Source organism: Megalops cyprinoides, chromosome 11, assembly GCF_013368585.1.
Source record: "Megalops cyprinoides isolate fMegCyp1 chromosome 11, fMegCyp1.pri, whole genome shotgun sequence".
NCBI classification, from domain to species: domain Eukaryota; kingdom Metazoa; phylum Chordata; class Actinopteri; order Elopiformes; family Megalopidae; genus Megalops; species Megalops cyprinoides.
Window position 1 is genome coordinate 25,702,749 of NC_050593.1, and position 15,879 is coordinate 25,718,627.

At 42.1% G+C, this 15,879-nt stretch overlaps 1 protein-coding gene across 1 annotated transcript; it reads left to right on the plus strand.

The window, feature by feature from the left end:
• Nucleotides 1-7,193: 7,193 nt before the first annotated feature.
• Nucleotides 7,194-13,956, plus strand: prrg1 (proline rich Gla (G-carboxyglutamic acid) 1). The gene is made up of 4 exons (XM_036540421.1): nucleotides 7,194-7,242; nucleotides 10,148-10,190; nucleotides 12,296-12,456; nucleotides 12,954-13,956. The coding sequence occupies exons 2-4, from the start codon at nucleotides 10,181-10,183 to the stop codon at nucleotides 13,410-13,412; spliced, it is 630 nt and encodes a 209-aa protein (XP_036396314.1). The 5' UTR covers nucleotides 7,194-7,242; nucleotides 10,148-10,180; the 3' UTR covers nucleotides 13,413-13,956.
• Nucleotides 13,957-15,879: the final 1,923 nt, after the last annotated feature.

Below are 15,879 nucleotides of genomic sequence, written 5' to 3' on the forward strand. Positions count from 1 at the left end.
TAGAATATGTTTCTCACATGATCATACATCAACAATTTCTTTAATTCGTGGTTTACTTTCTGAGCCACTTTCTGAGACTTTTTGAATCTTGACAAATGATGTTGTTAGGAAGGAGTCATTTTGTTTTCTTGTAAACATAAGGAGTGAATAGGATGGTCTAAAGAGCCTGGTTTACACAAGAAAGTGAATACTTTGTGCAAGGATTTCATTGCACATTTTAACCAAAAAATGTGACATTTATATATACATAAAATCAACCAATGAAGTAGACAATAAGAATTATACAAATAGAAAACAGTCGCTGTATGTTCCTACATATGACCCAATACATTCCGTAGATTGCCTTTGCATTCTTATATCTGCATTGATTTCAAGAATAACCATGATTCATGATCACTGCGCATTACTCATAAGTCTGGACGTAACTGACCAGTCCAGTTACCTCTCTTAATTTTAGGTGCTTTATCCTCTTTTGACTGATGTATCAAGTGACAGGTCGCAAAGCGATGTGAAATAGCATGACTGTGTTATGGTAACGAGAGTCTGAATTTTAAGAAAACTGACAACAATGTCTTAAAGATGCTTTGTGCAATTATATTTGCCTCTATTATAATCGTAACTGAAGCTAAAAAAAAGCATTTTGAATGTATTGAGCAGATTAGATGTTGTATTTTGTTTTGTTTCATCATAACCTCTCAGAAGATTATATTTGAAATGTTTATGTAGTGTTATTTTACTTGATGGCACCTTTTCGTGCGACTTCAGAGTTGCTGTGCATATTAAAACTAAAGACATTAATTATAGATGCTCATATCTTTATGTATTATTAGCAGAAGTGATAGTGGAAGTTCACTTGCTTCTACTGGAGGCTTAAAATAGTCTCTCTGAAGAGTGAAGTATTAAGAGATGAAGTTGTTAAGAGAAAAATAGTTTAACTTTGTTCTGCAGTGAGATATATATTTTCCTTTCACCAATAGATGGCACTGCTTCCATTCACTCATATAGCCAAACAAAGCTAAGTTTCATATTTTTATCTTTTTGATGACAAAAAAATAGAAACTTTGCATGGGTATTCATTATATCATTTTTCACAATAAGCCTGAGATTTATGAAAATTAATTCATTACATCCCATAAAACATGATTTTAAATGTTTTTATTTGGTAGCCATTTTTGCATTTGTGGTACGAGCATTTCAGTTTTGTTTTACTAACAAATATTGTTGATTAAGGGAGAGACACTCTGTCATCCACTATTGTGACGACTGAAAACATCTCTGCAAAAGTGTTTTGGCACAGTTAGTTTGTATTAATGTTTTATTACCAGAAAAAAACCATTATATGAAAAATGTTATTATATTGTCCTAGCTAGGTTTGACTAAGTAACTTGAAGCAAACCATAGATCATGTGTTTTTTTATCATTTTTCATTCTAAAAGTAAATCCCATTTTAACAGAGGAAATGCTGGATGTTATGAATTCCATATCAGAGTATTAGTATCAGAAAGAGAAATAAATGCATTAACAAAGAATGCACAATATGTGTAAAACCCATCTGTCTGGAAACTAAATGGATTGTGTTGTTTGTTCCAAAGATGCATTGTAAGTGTAGTCTGTCCGTGACCTCGTGCCTTATTCAGGTTAGTGGTGTTTTTCATTTTTCAAGTGCCTCTGTGATTGTGGTCCCCAAATTCCTCACTCCCCCCCACCACCTCTCCTCCTCTCACTGCTTGGCAAAGAGTACAGGGGTTCAAATGTCCAGGTAGAGTTCCCCAGGTCTTTCTTTGGCCAGTATACAGGAGTAGTTTACAGGTGACATGGCCAGGTTTGTGTAAGCACACACTATACAGTACATTATAGAACTATTATATCAACACAAATATCTGTGAAACTACTCTAGTCAGCAAATGTCATTTTCTTTTTACTCTGATAATTGCTGTTTTTACCATATGTATCACTTTAAAACAACAACAGACCTGTCCCTAATGCAGCTGGATTCTAAATGTTCCTGTAGCCTGCTTATGACAATCATGCCTTACTTAAACGCATTGGTTTTCTTCAACCCCTGGCTGTTTCTGCAGAATGTGTGCCTCAACAGAACAGATCACTTCTTTATTGAGGCCTCACCAGAAATCTTAACATTTCTCAGAATCTTAGCACTTCTCAGTGCTGAGCTGAACATCACTCGAAGCTGAGACTTAATGCACAGCACTGTACTGTACAATTTTACAGTGTTTTGACTGGTCAGATGATCAGCACAAGCCTTTAGACTGTTTAAATTGATGTTTGTTTTTTAAGTAATATTGTTTGGCACCATCCAGAATAGAAATGACTGTTAATATGACCTGGGGACTGTGAGTGAGAAGGCCACATCTAAGGCCACACACTGGACATTTCAAACTCACCTGGCTTGTGTATAAACGCTACATAAATGTGTGAGGCAAGTCTTACTAACATGGTTAACTGTGAAATAAGAGTCCAGTAAATCTGTTTCAATGTAATGTGATTGCTGTTCTTTCCATGCCTTATGTAGATCAGAAATGCGTCTTCTGACATTGCTGCTCTGGCATTAGAGTTACATCTGTCTTGGTCCATTCAATTTGGGCTTTATTTTTTACACTGGTCGCCTCTACAGTAACATTACAGAACCTGCCCCCCCCACCTCTCATTATTGTTTGTCCTCTTCCTTGTGTTTTGTCAAATGTTCTCGTGCTGTAATCGCATTCTTTGATTTCTTTGTATCATTTGATTTCAAAGCAGACAATAAAAACGTGTAATTTACCTCCACGGTCATTGTCTCTGTAAAAATCTTCAACAGACTTCGAAGTAGGTGAGCATGTTCTCTTTTCCTGGAAACTAGACGGGTAGCTGGAAATGCTCTTCCCAGGTGTCTAGCACTAGCTAAACCTGTCTCACTCCCAGGAGGACCCCCTCTGTGTGTGTGCTCTCTTCTCCCTGCGTGATCTGACCCACACTAAGACATTGTAGATGGGGGGGCACAACTCATCAGCATAAGAGTTTTCAAGAAACCAAATGTTATCCGGCATTGAGATGTGGTGAACGTCACTCAGTAGATGCTACCGGTCTGTTCTTCCAAGCAGAGAGTCATTTGTCTTATGTCAAGTCAACCCAGTTTTCCACTGGATTTGAGTGTGGTATGATACTGGGTGTAGCAACGGTGCTGGACGTAATTACCCTGCCACTTGGTGTCAGCTACCAAGGGGAGCTGAGGTGCTCCCCTTGGATCCTCCACTAGCATAGGCTGGTGGAGAGGTCCTTCTAAGCTCCTGCATCCTGCTGGCTCCAGGGAATGCCCCCTCCCCACCTGAGTGTCAGGCTCTCCTGGAGGAAGGTGGGGCTGCCTGGCTTTGTGGTGAGCCTACGATGCAGGCTTGGGTCTGCCTGTTCTGTCCCCTCTCCAGATGCATACTTGGCTATGTAGCAATGTAGCAATAGTCACAGATGACTGTATTCATGCCTCCATATAATGTGAAGATCATTAAACAAATGTAAACAAGTAGTCTTTATTTCAATGTCACCAAGCTGTTCAACATAAATCATTTTTTTTTACATTTGTTCAACTGTGCCACCACACCAGCTCCTTCACCCACTCAACTGAGGACTCACAATTTCCCAGTCATCAGTTAACCTACGGTGAAACTTACTGTGTATCACTGGCTAAATTGGTGACTAGTGTTTGTGTGGTGTGGATAGCTAAGTAGCTAAGTTAGCTGGCTAAACATGATCTATTTGTAGATGTTTATTGACAGTGCAAAATCATTTGAAATGTACAGGACACAACCGCACATAGGTTGTATGGGTCATGATTATCTGATAACAATTGTTATATTGTTGTGCTGCATACCGGCTAATAACACTGAATCAATGATCTGGCGCTGCCCCCAATTGGACATCACACTGCTCATCTCGATTGCTAAAACTGAAAGAATTGTAGATTCATCTCCAACTATTTCGACTTCATTCACTCCGGTTCAGTGGCCAAACTCATTGCAGAATGCATTATTGTGCAGACCAAACATTCGGTAGGGTTTTGATTCAGAATAGAGAGACCTGGTTTCATTGCTTTGTATTAGAACAATGCATCTCCTTTTCTTCCTAACCAGAAATCTTAGCAGGTTCAGCATTATCAGCCTTGGAGGTTGGCCTTTTTCAGTATCTGAGTTGGAACTCTATATGCTCTTTTAATCTCTAAAATCCTACTGAAAGCCCAATTTAGTGTAACAGCAATCTCCTTTGTGTTGACTGAAGCATGTTTGATCCCTCCATTTTTTTGGCACTCTCGTAACCTTGAGGTTACGACATCGGGCTCTATTGTCTAAATTATACAAATGGTCCAGCAGAGCCTGCAGTTGATTCAGTGCTATCTTCAGTGCTTGAATCTGTGTTGCTAGGAGACCCAAAGAGATTTTGGCAGGCAAGCTGTTGTTTTGCTGCTCAAACACAGTTGAAAAGGTGTTTATGCAAATTAAATATGATTTCCTATTACCTGTATTGGCCACATCCCAGTGAACTCTTTCAGTTACTCTTTCATTGTGTACTCTGTAATTGTTGAAATTCTGTGGGAAAAAAAAGTTAACTGATAAGCAGAGTTTTGAATGACCTTTGTCTTCTGGAACACTGAAAATTGATTTCATTGGTTTGGAAAATTTAATCCGTTTCTGGTCTTTGTTTCAACTCTCTGAACCACTTCTGTTCTCTGATTACTGGTGGGACTGGCGTGACAAAGAGCTATAAGCAAGTGCAACCACATGGCAGACCCTAGGTCTTTCATGCAAATTCTTTCTGTCTATGCTCTGTCTAGCAGAAAATTTGTGCCACTAACTTATGATGTTGTCAATGCCACTTCACATAACATTTCACATGTGTGGCTTCTACGTGGTAATATTCAGTGCAGCAAATGTTATGGAACCACTGTTTCTTATGTGGAATTCTGAAATTACTACTCATATTTAAATTATACCATCCAAAAGACACATATCTTTTGATGTGTTTGCTCCTCCTATAATTGTGAAACTGAATTGACCAAGCATTGGATTGTTCCCACACTAACAGAGAATGTGAGCTGGGTTTAGACCATTGTAAGACAGATTAGTTTTTATCCTATTGTTAATAGGTTGTACTTGTGCCAAACAGCATGCACATCTTGAATCCCAATTTCTCTATAATCTACAAGAAAGTGAGAAGAGGTCTAGTGCTCGTAGTACACTTTGAAATCTGAGAGTGCTTATTTTGTTGCCTCTGTTATGTCATGCTGTACCTAGGCACACTTACTACAATATAACAAACATTTCATGCACATAATAAAGAACAGAGGCTGTTCATATCTTCTGTAGTATGATGCATCAGGGAGATCCTGTCTGGCAGCAGCAAAGTGATGACTATCCTCCTCGCTGTTCATTTCAAAGTATATGTTGTCTTCTCCCATTAATTTGGACCAATGTCTGGGAAGAATAGAAATCCTATTTAATCTCTATCGTTATGTGTATGTATTCAGTGTCATATTGATATGCATACATAGTGCTAGCACTGGTAATCAGAAAGGTTCATCGATCAAGTCTTGTGACGTAGCTATTATTCACAGATTTAGTTTATAATAACTGCTCTACATGCTTATGCTAAAATAATTTATTGGAATCATTACCTCTCTGTTTACAGGGTAGCCAATGAGTGCACTAACACAGTGTTGACAAAAAAAAAAACATGCTTTCCAATGTTGCCTCAATCCTTCCATGTAACTTGGCCATGTGATAGATTTTACCATGTAGGCTGCCTGAGGACAGGTCGTCAATGAAGTGGTAGGTGCATTGTAGAGAGTCAGTAACCTCCAGGTGGGTGTAGATATGCAATGGACTGTTGCAGTGTTGAAGAATAAATCAGTATAGAGGCGGAACTGGGGTTCAGCTAACATTTATTTCCATGGCTACTCTACATCTGGACACAGAGATAAGTGGACACATCTGATCTGTATTTCACTAACCCCATAGAACAGACAGAAGCTTTCACAGTGCATTTCTTTTTAACTTGGATGTAAAGGTTTGTTCATGCGCTGTTGATTGACTGATAATCACTTTGGGTTCAGCAAACAAAGATGAGCTTACATGCATCCGGCTGTAGCCGTATTTCCAGCTCACAGAACTGTTGGTTTGGGATGGTGACAATAGCGCAAAACAATGACTTTGTTATTTTACTGTCAGTGCATGACAATGACTTACACACAATGTGCACTGTGTAACCTACATAACCTAAGAAACTGCCCAAGGCTGAGCTCCAGGAATTGCAAACTGTTCTATGGGTATGTAAGTAAACCAGGGAGTTCATTATTTAAGTCCTGTGCTTTAGGGTGGTGACCCCAGCACCCAGCAAGGATAACTTAAATACAACGAAATGTGAAACTTTTACACAGTGATCCAATTGTGTCACCTAGATGGATGCATAGGTACAAGAGTACAGGTTTGATTTCCTCTCAGACAGCACAGACCTACTGAGGGCTTCTTTGCTGGTCAGCCTTGTCAGCATTTGTAAGAAGCTGAACCAGGCTCTAGCATTTGGCATTCCCAGAAGCTTTTCCACAGGTGGTTGTGAATATCTTTTTTGGCCAGACTGCAAGAACACAGCAGTGCTTTTACAATCTGGCAAAAATGCATCTGAGCAAAAATTGCTGTTTGCCTTGCAGTTTCACCGACCAAATCAAATGATCACAATAGGAAAAACACATGGAGCCTGAAGTATTCACTCAAATACAATGTATACTTCAACTAAGAATAAGAAATGTATATCACCTTGAATGAACCTCTCTATCCCGATGCCACTACAGTACCCACCTGGTTGTTGCAAGGCAGCAATTTTTGCATCATAACTCGCTACATGTTAGCAGATCAGCGAAGATGGATATAATATAAAAAAAATATTCTTCTGTTCTTGAATAGAGGCAGACATCTATAAATAACATTAGAGTAACAAATGTCATTGAAAATGAATGAATCAGAGGAACAACATCCAGTATACGGCATTCCATTGCATAACAGTCAGATGCAAAATGTTATGGTGTTGTAGTCATTTTCACATCACTTCCCGCTGAACACTGGTCTTGAAGTGGTTAAATTCCTCACCCCATTGGGTGCATCCAGGTCCAGAGCATCTGTCGCTTTAATGTGAAAACGCATGCGCAGTTGCACGTAGAATCTGAGGACGAAAGAGGACTGAACCCGTCGTAACGGAGGCAAAGTAAGTTTTGGTGTTTTTAGCTTACTAGCCAGCTAGTTACTGTCATTGTGCAAAACGTGTTTTCGCTTTCCTTGTAAACGGTGCTAACGGTGTGTGAAGCTGATCCGAGATTGGGTCTGCTCCTCTGACTAAGACAGAGATGCGACTGCCAGGAAAACAGTTATTTGAGCTGGCATTGTCACACGCTGTTAGCTAGACGTTAGCTTCATACAGCAGCGGACATGTCAACAGTAGTAACGTTAGCTGACCTCAGCTACCCAGGCAGTAAAGATCGGATCTGTAAAATTTTAAGGAATCAAGCGCTGATAGACGATTGAAATCTTAGTGGGTAGCTAGCAACCATTTCTAGTGCTTGTTAGTCTTGATTCATCTCGTTAGGGAGCTAATTGGATTAGCAGACTGTTCAGACGTAATCAGAACAGCCGAGTGACAAAGCAAGGTGGGGTTCTCTGGTGGGTCAGATTTGTACCCTGGGCGTATTTTTTGTCCGGGACGGTTATCTGTCATTACGAGTGTCATCAAGAGTCCATCATATGGCGGAAGCCCTAACGCAGATTCCACTGTGATTTGTCAGATATGTAACTAGCCAGTATCTAGTATTCTGCGGTGAAATACGAACCGTCAAACACGACAACAGTGTCTGCGATTTGACGCCCTTATTTGATTATGTGTTTGTATGCTAAAACACAGGAGCAACTGACTGCAACAAAATTGATAAGAAACTGAATGTAACAGATGATAGTCCTGTATCCTATTAGTGGGTTATTCCATGCCAAGTGTTCAAGGTAAGGTTGTCCGCCCATCCTCATTTTCCAAAAATCCGTTTGGAAGTTGGAACACTTGCCATGGAACGACTTCAGTACGAAACAAAGCTATTAAATGAGGAGCAATAAATTGTTATAAGGGCTAGATACATTGTTTACATTTTTTAGTGTTTTTAGGATGAGGTGTAAAATGAAAACATTGACACTGGCTTTGAAAACTGGCATTTTGAAGGCACAGACATGAGGAGATTTAGCTGTTGCGTTAAAGGTGTTGTGAGTCCGCAGCAACAGAACATAATTAACCCTGTTCTGCCAGGGTTGGATGGGTTATGCCAGCCAGGGTCTCCTCATCACACTGCTCAATAGCACCCTCTAGCGAGTGGTCAAGCACCTATGAGTTTCTCAGATGACGTTAGTGCAGGTTGCGCCTATCTTCTGTTCACTGTTTTCCCCTTCTTTGGTGCGCTGTGGTCTTGCACCCATGTTAACATTTGGTCTGTACTAGTATTAGTTTTTTCATGTATTTTGTCATTTTCATCCACTTGCGGAACATGAGCTAGTAAGTGTGCAGAAAAGAACAAAGCTTGTTGGTGGTATCTTGGTGGTTAAAGTGCTTGCCTTGAGCTCCAGCTGAACTCTAGTGCCTGGGTTTGATCCCAGCCATGTCGTCTGCCGATGGTGACGGGGAGTCTACAGTGAATAAATTGACTATGTACCGCTGGGGATAGTGGCGGGTGGGTTGGCAGGTGTTTTTCATGTCACAGCTCTCAGGCACCCTGGGACTCAACAGGTGTCTGCAAGTTGCTCGGACGACATGAGCGGAGTTGTGCCTATCCTCCGATGAGCAACCACTTCCCCGCAGTGCACTGTGTGACTTGCACTGTGAAAAATTAGCCATGGCTGCATACGAGTGTATCACGTTTGCCTTGTCATAGCACATCTGTGGGAACACAGAGGTTGTTGCTGGTGAGACGAGCCCCCTACTTTATACAGTTACCGATTAAAAAACAGGATTGCATAAAGGGGAAAAAGAATTTAAAAAGAGGGAAGTGACAAAAGCAAAATTTCTCCCCCTTTTACCCATGCAACAAAAGATGTCTCCATCTACTTGGACAGGTTCATGATTTACTCTTAAAATAATTTAAAATTGGAATACTTGGAACTTGTGGTAGGGCTTGAATAGTGTTATGCTCACACTCACTGGTCTGGGAGGGTTGTTAGCCTGGTCTGACACTGTCCTTCATTCAGCTTGAATGGACACACTTCTGTTCTTTTGTGCTGGAAGTGACTCTGGATAAGAGCACCTGTTAAATGAATGCAATGTAATGTAAAGAATTGTGCCAGGCTATATCTGTCCTCCCATAAAGCACTAGTAAGCCAACTGTCCCTGTACCAAGGGTTGTGGTGAGTCGGGAGTGATTAATGGGTGAATTTTACAGATGCTATAGAGCAGGAATATGTAGCTCTGTGTCACTGCTATGTTTTCTGTGGAGGTAAGGTTATTATCCAGTACCACTCCCAGGTCCTTTGCAGTCCACTGTTGTGATATAGCCACATTGTCAAGGGTCAAGAAAGAGTCGTGTGGTGGTGAGGACTCAACTTCAACTATACATGGACATGTGTGAGTGTAAATGAGCCTTATGTTCCCTGGTAGCATCACTAGCGTGGTCACAGTGAGGCCGTGGAGGTGTTGTACAGTAATGTTATTGTGTTAAGATGAATTGGATTGTGACATTTGTTAAGAATTGCATTTACAGTTTGAGTTGTACAGTACGGTGTATTAAAAAAAAAATGCAAACATTAGGAAAGGACTTTTAAATATGGGCAAGTTCTTACAATATGCAGTCACTTGCTTTGAGCCACATCCAAAATAGATTCGCAGGTTTTTAGTACTTCTTGCAGCCAAATTCTTGGATGCTGGAAATACTTCAGGTTGTCCTATGATTTCAGTGGTGAGATCAGATGGATTGCTGACGTAGTCACGCTGCAATATTGTGATGGTGTTATGTTGTGATATTCTGATACTGTGTTATTTTGATACTGTGAAATTGTGATGTGATAAGGCAGCATATTTCTGAGATGTTGAGACGCTGTGATATTGTTTTGATATGATATCACTTTCTCCGTGTTTCACGTTGCAGATCCAGTTGCTCCTGGACAGAGTGGTAGGAATCATGGGAAGTGGTATGTATAAAGTGGCTATCCTACTCGCACATCAATGACCAGACACACACATGCACACACACACAACTATCTAAAGCAGGAGCTTGTTCGTTTAATTCTAAGCATAGGTAGTTTGGAAGGTAATGGATAATCTTTCTATAAGATATGTAAATTTAGTATCTGTTATTAAGGTGAATAGTATTTTAATCTAATTTGTACACATACGGTATATGCAAGATTTGAAGGATTTCAAGGAATATTTCTGCAGACCTTACCTAATTGTTCATCATCTTCAGTTGCTTGTTTATGGCCCTAAAAGGACAACACCAAAAACAGATCCTCTTACTTGAACAGAATTTGTCATTTAACAATTTCACATTGCACCATCACTAAATCATCCAAGTAAGACAATCTAATTTTGTGTAAGAGCAGATCTCACTGCCCTCATGTACACCTGTCAATTTCCATTCAGTTTGCGCATTTAAAGGTATATTTAAAAAAAAATAATTGTGGAAATAATCTAAACATAGGTATGAATAAAAATCCACAGCTGGATTTTTGGTTCATAATATATAATATAATATATCTATCTATATTGTCAGGATACATATTAAACACAGGTTTGAGCAGCTCTTGCACTCAACATCAGTTGATGTTCTTGAGGTCATGAGGTTGATCCAACGCTTCTCCTCCAATTTCCCTCTAATTTGAGGCTGCTGTTGCATACATTCCCCACTGCTTACTGGCTTGTCTCTAATCAATGAGATAGGTGGACAACCCCTCAGGGTATTTACGTCTTTGGAGTTTTTCGGCCGTATGGATGCTTTTGTTTTTTTCAGTGCATCTAATGAGAAATTCCAAGAGCATTTGAAGAACAATATGGTGCTTGTCCAAGCCCTCATCTGTGCATTGAAGCACAAGGCTGCTCTGTCCCGGTCACGTGATCAGAGAGAAGGCCGTCCTTTTGTTTTCACTCTTAATTTATTTTAATTTATGTTGCCGGGGCCAGATTTTGTGATTTGAAAGCTGCCATTGTGTTTTTGGAGAGGTGCAATTTATGCCCAGCTCTGGAAAATCAAATTATTAGTTTTTTGTCTGTGGTGTGGAGAGGTTTTCACGTGAACCCATTAGAGGACTCTGCAGGTTCCCTGCAGTTACATGAACTGCAAGTTGCGTGCAGTTACATGAACACATTCCTGATTTGGCTGTCATTAAGGAGAAGCATTAAAGGGCATTCTAAGTGCATTACTGTTAAAATCTAACGCATGTCTAGTCTTGTGAGGGTGAAAGGAAGAGAACACAAATAAATATGATATGTTATTGATTGTACAAAATTGGTCATTTGAAGCAACATTACTTGAAATACATGAGCTGTGTACATTTCACCGTTGTCAGCTAGGCATTTTTACCAGAATTTACAATCGACTTTATCATTTACGTTATCAGAATCAAAAATATATAATTTTCAAAAAAAATTTAGAATCACAAGTCTTTGGTTCTATAGCGGTTTTCTACTTCCTGTTTCTTGTAAGACTCAGGAATCAAGCATTTATGCAGCTCTAACTTAGTGACAGACAGTAATGGTTTCGGTGGCTAAATACTGCATTTTTTTTCAAAGTTTTTTGCATATGTCCATATGTGTTACATTCTGCTTCCTCTTTAGGACAGTTAGCCTGGATCTGACCCATGTTTTGGTTCTGACTCTTCGCCCCATGGTTTCTCCTTTTTACAATCTCTGCCCTCTTTTCGCTTTCTCTTGCTTCCTCTGTATCTCTGACCCCTCTCTCCCCCCCCCCCCTCTCTCTTCCTCACTCCCTCTCTCACTCTCTGTCTCTCTCTTTCTCTCCCCCTCACTCCCTCTCTCTCTCTCCTTCACTCTCTCTTTCCCTCTCTCTCTCTCCCTCTCTCTCTCTTTCCCTCTCTCTCTCTTTTTCTCTCTCTTTCTCTCCCCCTCTCTCTCTCCCTCCCTCTCCCTCTGTCTCTCTCTCCCTCTCTCTCTCCCTCTCCCTCTCTCTCCCTCTGTCTCTCTCTCTCCCTCTGTCTCTCTCCTTCTCTCTCTCTCTCTCTTTCTCTCTCTCTCTCTCTCTCTCTCTCTCTCTCCCTCTCTCTCTCCCTCTGTCTCTCAGTGTTCCTCCCATCGGAAGCGGCTCACTCCCTGCTGAAGAGGCTCCGCAGGGCAAACAGTGCGTTGGAGGAGATCAAGCAGGGTAACATCCAAAGGGAGTGTCGGGAGGAGAGCTGCAACTACGAGGAGGCGCGCGAGGCCTTCGAGGATGACGAGAAAACGGTGAGTGTCCCCTGCGACCTGTGTTCCACTGATGCCTGCCTCAGAGCTCCCGTGTGTGCCCCGGCAGCTTTCACAGCTACATCCCTGGACACTTCTGTTAGTGTTTGTGTGCTGTTCTTTAGTGCCAATGCTACTGGCGTGTGAATTTGAGTCATATGCTGCCACTGAGTCTGTCTTTCCCTGGTGTCCATTTGTGACCCATTTTTATTGTCTGGAGCCATTTGATTTCATACTCAAAAGGGGGGGGGGGGTAATTTTAAATTGACTGTAGCTTCAAAGCTGCCCTTGAATTCAACCAGAAGTGAATGAGCATAATATGTCACCAGCTGGAATTAGCTCTGTTTCCTGGAGCCATGTATTCGTACATTGTAAACACAATGGAGCCAGGCACTTCCTGTTTAGACTCCATTATTTTGCTAGGACTGCCCGTTTCTTCTGACAGAAGTAACACTAACCAGTCAGCTGGTGTGTGTGTGTGTGTGTGTTTCTGATTGTAGAGAAGGTTCTGGGAGGAATACGTTCGTGAGAACAGCCCAGGTGGACCCGGAGGCCTGGGGTCAGGTATAGGGCAGTTCCAGTCTCTCTACCTAATACTTCCGCTGCTGGTGGGGCTGCTGCTGATCGCCGTGGTGATGGTGTCGGTGTGGAGGTGCCACTCGCGCAAGCTTTTCCAGCGAAATTCCGGCTTCGGCCACACCAACCAAGATCCCGCCCCCGCCTTTGTAGCCATAGACAGGCAGGGGCGGAGCTACCACCCGGACATGACCCCGCCCTCCAACCTGAGTGCCCCCAACAGCCCGGTGCAAACCGAGTCCGACCTCACGCCTGGCCGGATGAGCAACGGGGACCCGCCCCCTTCTTACGAGGAGGCCATGGGTCATTCAGACCCACCCCCGCAGTATGAGGACATTATCAACACCGGTGCCACCAGGGTGATGATCGGGCAGGGAAAGTGATCCTCTCTCCGCCCCTGCCCCCTTCTCCCCCACCAGCCTTCATACCCACACTCACTTCTCCTGCCCGGCTCCCCTTGAAACCCCTCTCCTTGTGTATTGCTGAATGTGAAAGTTACATTTGTCCTGTTACATGTGAAACTTACATCCGTTAATCTGTATGTCCCACTGAAGTAAACAGCAGCATCCTCTCCCCTCCACAGAGACACCAGCATATAGGAAGGGGGGTGGGGGGCGGCAGGACTGGGTCTTGAGTGGGTGGGGTTTGTAGCTAAGTTCTCACTGAAGTTCGCCTGATGTGTGAACAGCACAGAGCAGGATATGGCTCTGCAGAGGAGTAGAGGCCATGAGCTGCGTCCCAATGTGCGTTTTTTGTGTCACTTGCTCTAAGCGCTTCCCCTCAAAATGGCACCGAGTTGCGAGGGCGAGGGTATCCCAATCCGCAAAATGAACCTTCATTTGCCCTCAGCTGCTCCCTTCGAGTGAGTGTACAAGCTTGTATCCCTCACATTTGGTGTGGTGGTGGCAGTGTAGCATAGTGAGTAAGCACCAGGACTTGTAACCAAAAGGTTGCCAGTTCCATTCCCCGCAGGGGCACTGCTGCTGGACCCTTGGGGAAGGTACTTAACCCACAATTGCCTTAGTTGATATCCAGCTGTATAAATGGATAACATTGTCAAAAAAAATGTAACTGATGTAAGTCGCTAATGTGCTGCTCTGGATAAGAAAATCTGCTGAATGCCAGTAATGTAATGTAATGGTGTGGCATCCCAGAATTCCCTTTCATTTGGCATTCCAGAGTGCGTGCTTGCACTGACCACCTTTTACGAATTTTACAAGAGTTCAATTCAACAGCAGTGACAGCGTAAAACACTATAACGTTATAATGGAACTCTCGCGTTAATGTGAGGTTTGGCGCATTTGTCCGTATTGACATTCGCATTGAACGCATTGTGTGGATTTTCTCACTCAGTTACCTCACTCGCTTGTGGATTTAGCCATAGAGGGGAAGAGGGGAGGAATATAGCAGTGAATGAAAAGTGTAAAATTATGGAGGAGAGGACTGAGAGTGAAAGAATGTTGGGAGGGAAAAGTGAAACCTGATGGCCATCATTCCTAATCAAGGAGCAGAACGAGGAAGGAGAGAGTTGTGAACTGTAACACTAACCCACTGGGAGAGTAGACCGTGGAAACACTAAACCAGTAGGATTCTAGAACACTAAACCATTGAAAGGGTAGGGTCACATGGGGCTGCTGGTGGGCGTTGCGGACATATTTAGTCCTGGAGGGGGTGAGACTGGACTGTAAGGAAATGCAGTGAGAAGTGAGTGGGAGGTCGGAATCTGAGCCTCTGCCTTACATGCACAGTACAACCCCCCCCCCCCCCCCCCCCCCCACATACTCTTAAGACAGACCCTGTCCAGGTTGCTCGTAAGGAAACTTAATGCATTTTTACTCTGGTTGGTTCAGGCAAGTCACATGGAGGGTTTGATTCTGAGAATAGAATGGGTTGTGTGTTGAACTGAAAAAAAAAGCCTCGTGTTTCTGTTTAATTGAGGATGAGGATTTTGGAGTGAATCTTAGGATTTACACTACTTCAGATCTGGATCTGAAGCAGCGCAGGGGCACAGCATGTATTTACTCACGTTCTGCAGGTGGGGGATGGAAAAATGGAAACGCCAACAAAATCATTTAGTGTGGGTTTGGGCCCCCCACAAAGCACCAGGTTTGCATGGGACATAAACAAGCAATAAAGGGTCAAGAACTGTTCTGCAGCAATGTGATGGCATTACCATTTCCCAGAAGGGAGGTCCTTCAAGGCCCTGTATACACACGCGCACACACACACGCACACACATACGTATAACACAGTTTACAGTCTCCACCTGACAAGACTTGAACATCACTTTGAAATGAATAGTGAAAACACTGGACTTCTTCCCAAAAAGAAAACTGTGCAGTATCCCAACTATGATGCCACACCCTGCAGAAACCCATGTACTTTTGTATTTCCATTTTTGTCCACTACTTGTTGTAGCCAGTGCTTCCACTGAAACAGTGTGCCAGTACTATAATGAAGTGCGCAGATGTAGCTGGCTGTCTCCAGGCAGACCCCATGTTTTTCAGTTTCTTTTACCATAAGGACCCTTTTCTGCCCTGACTTTGGCAGTTAACTCAAAGCTTGGTTGTGTTTTGAGTGGAGTTAATTTTGTTTGAGTGAAGTTGAATATTTTGTTTTAGAAAAATATGATGAAATGTTATTTGGTTTCAGGGCCATATTTGTATGTACTATATGTGACATGGAATACTCGGTAAGGCTTAGACCCAAAGTTATGAAAGTGAGACCTAAACCTTGTTTTAAAGTTGCTTTTTTTTATTAATGCAGCCCCAGGATTACCTCAGCAGATATTCATTCTGATACTAAATATAACAAAGCTTTAACAAGAAAGATATTCAAAAATAACATTAT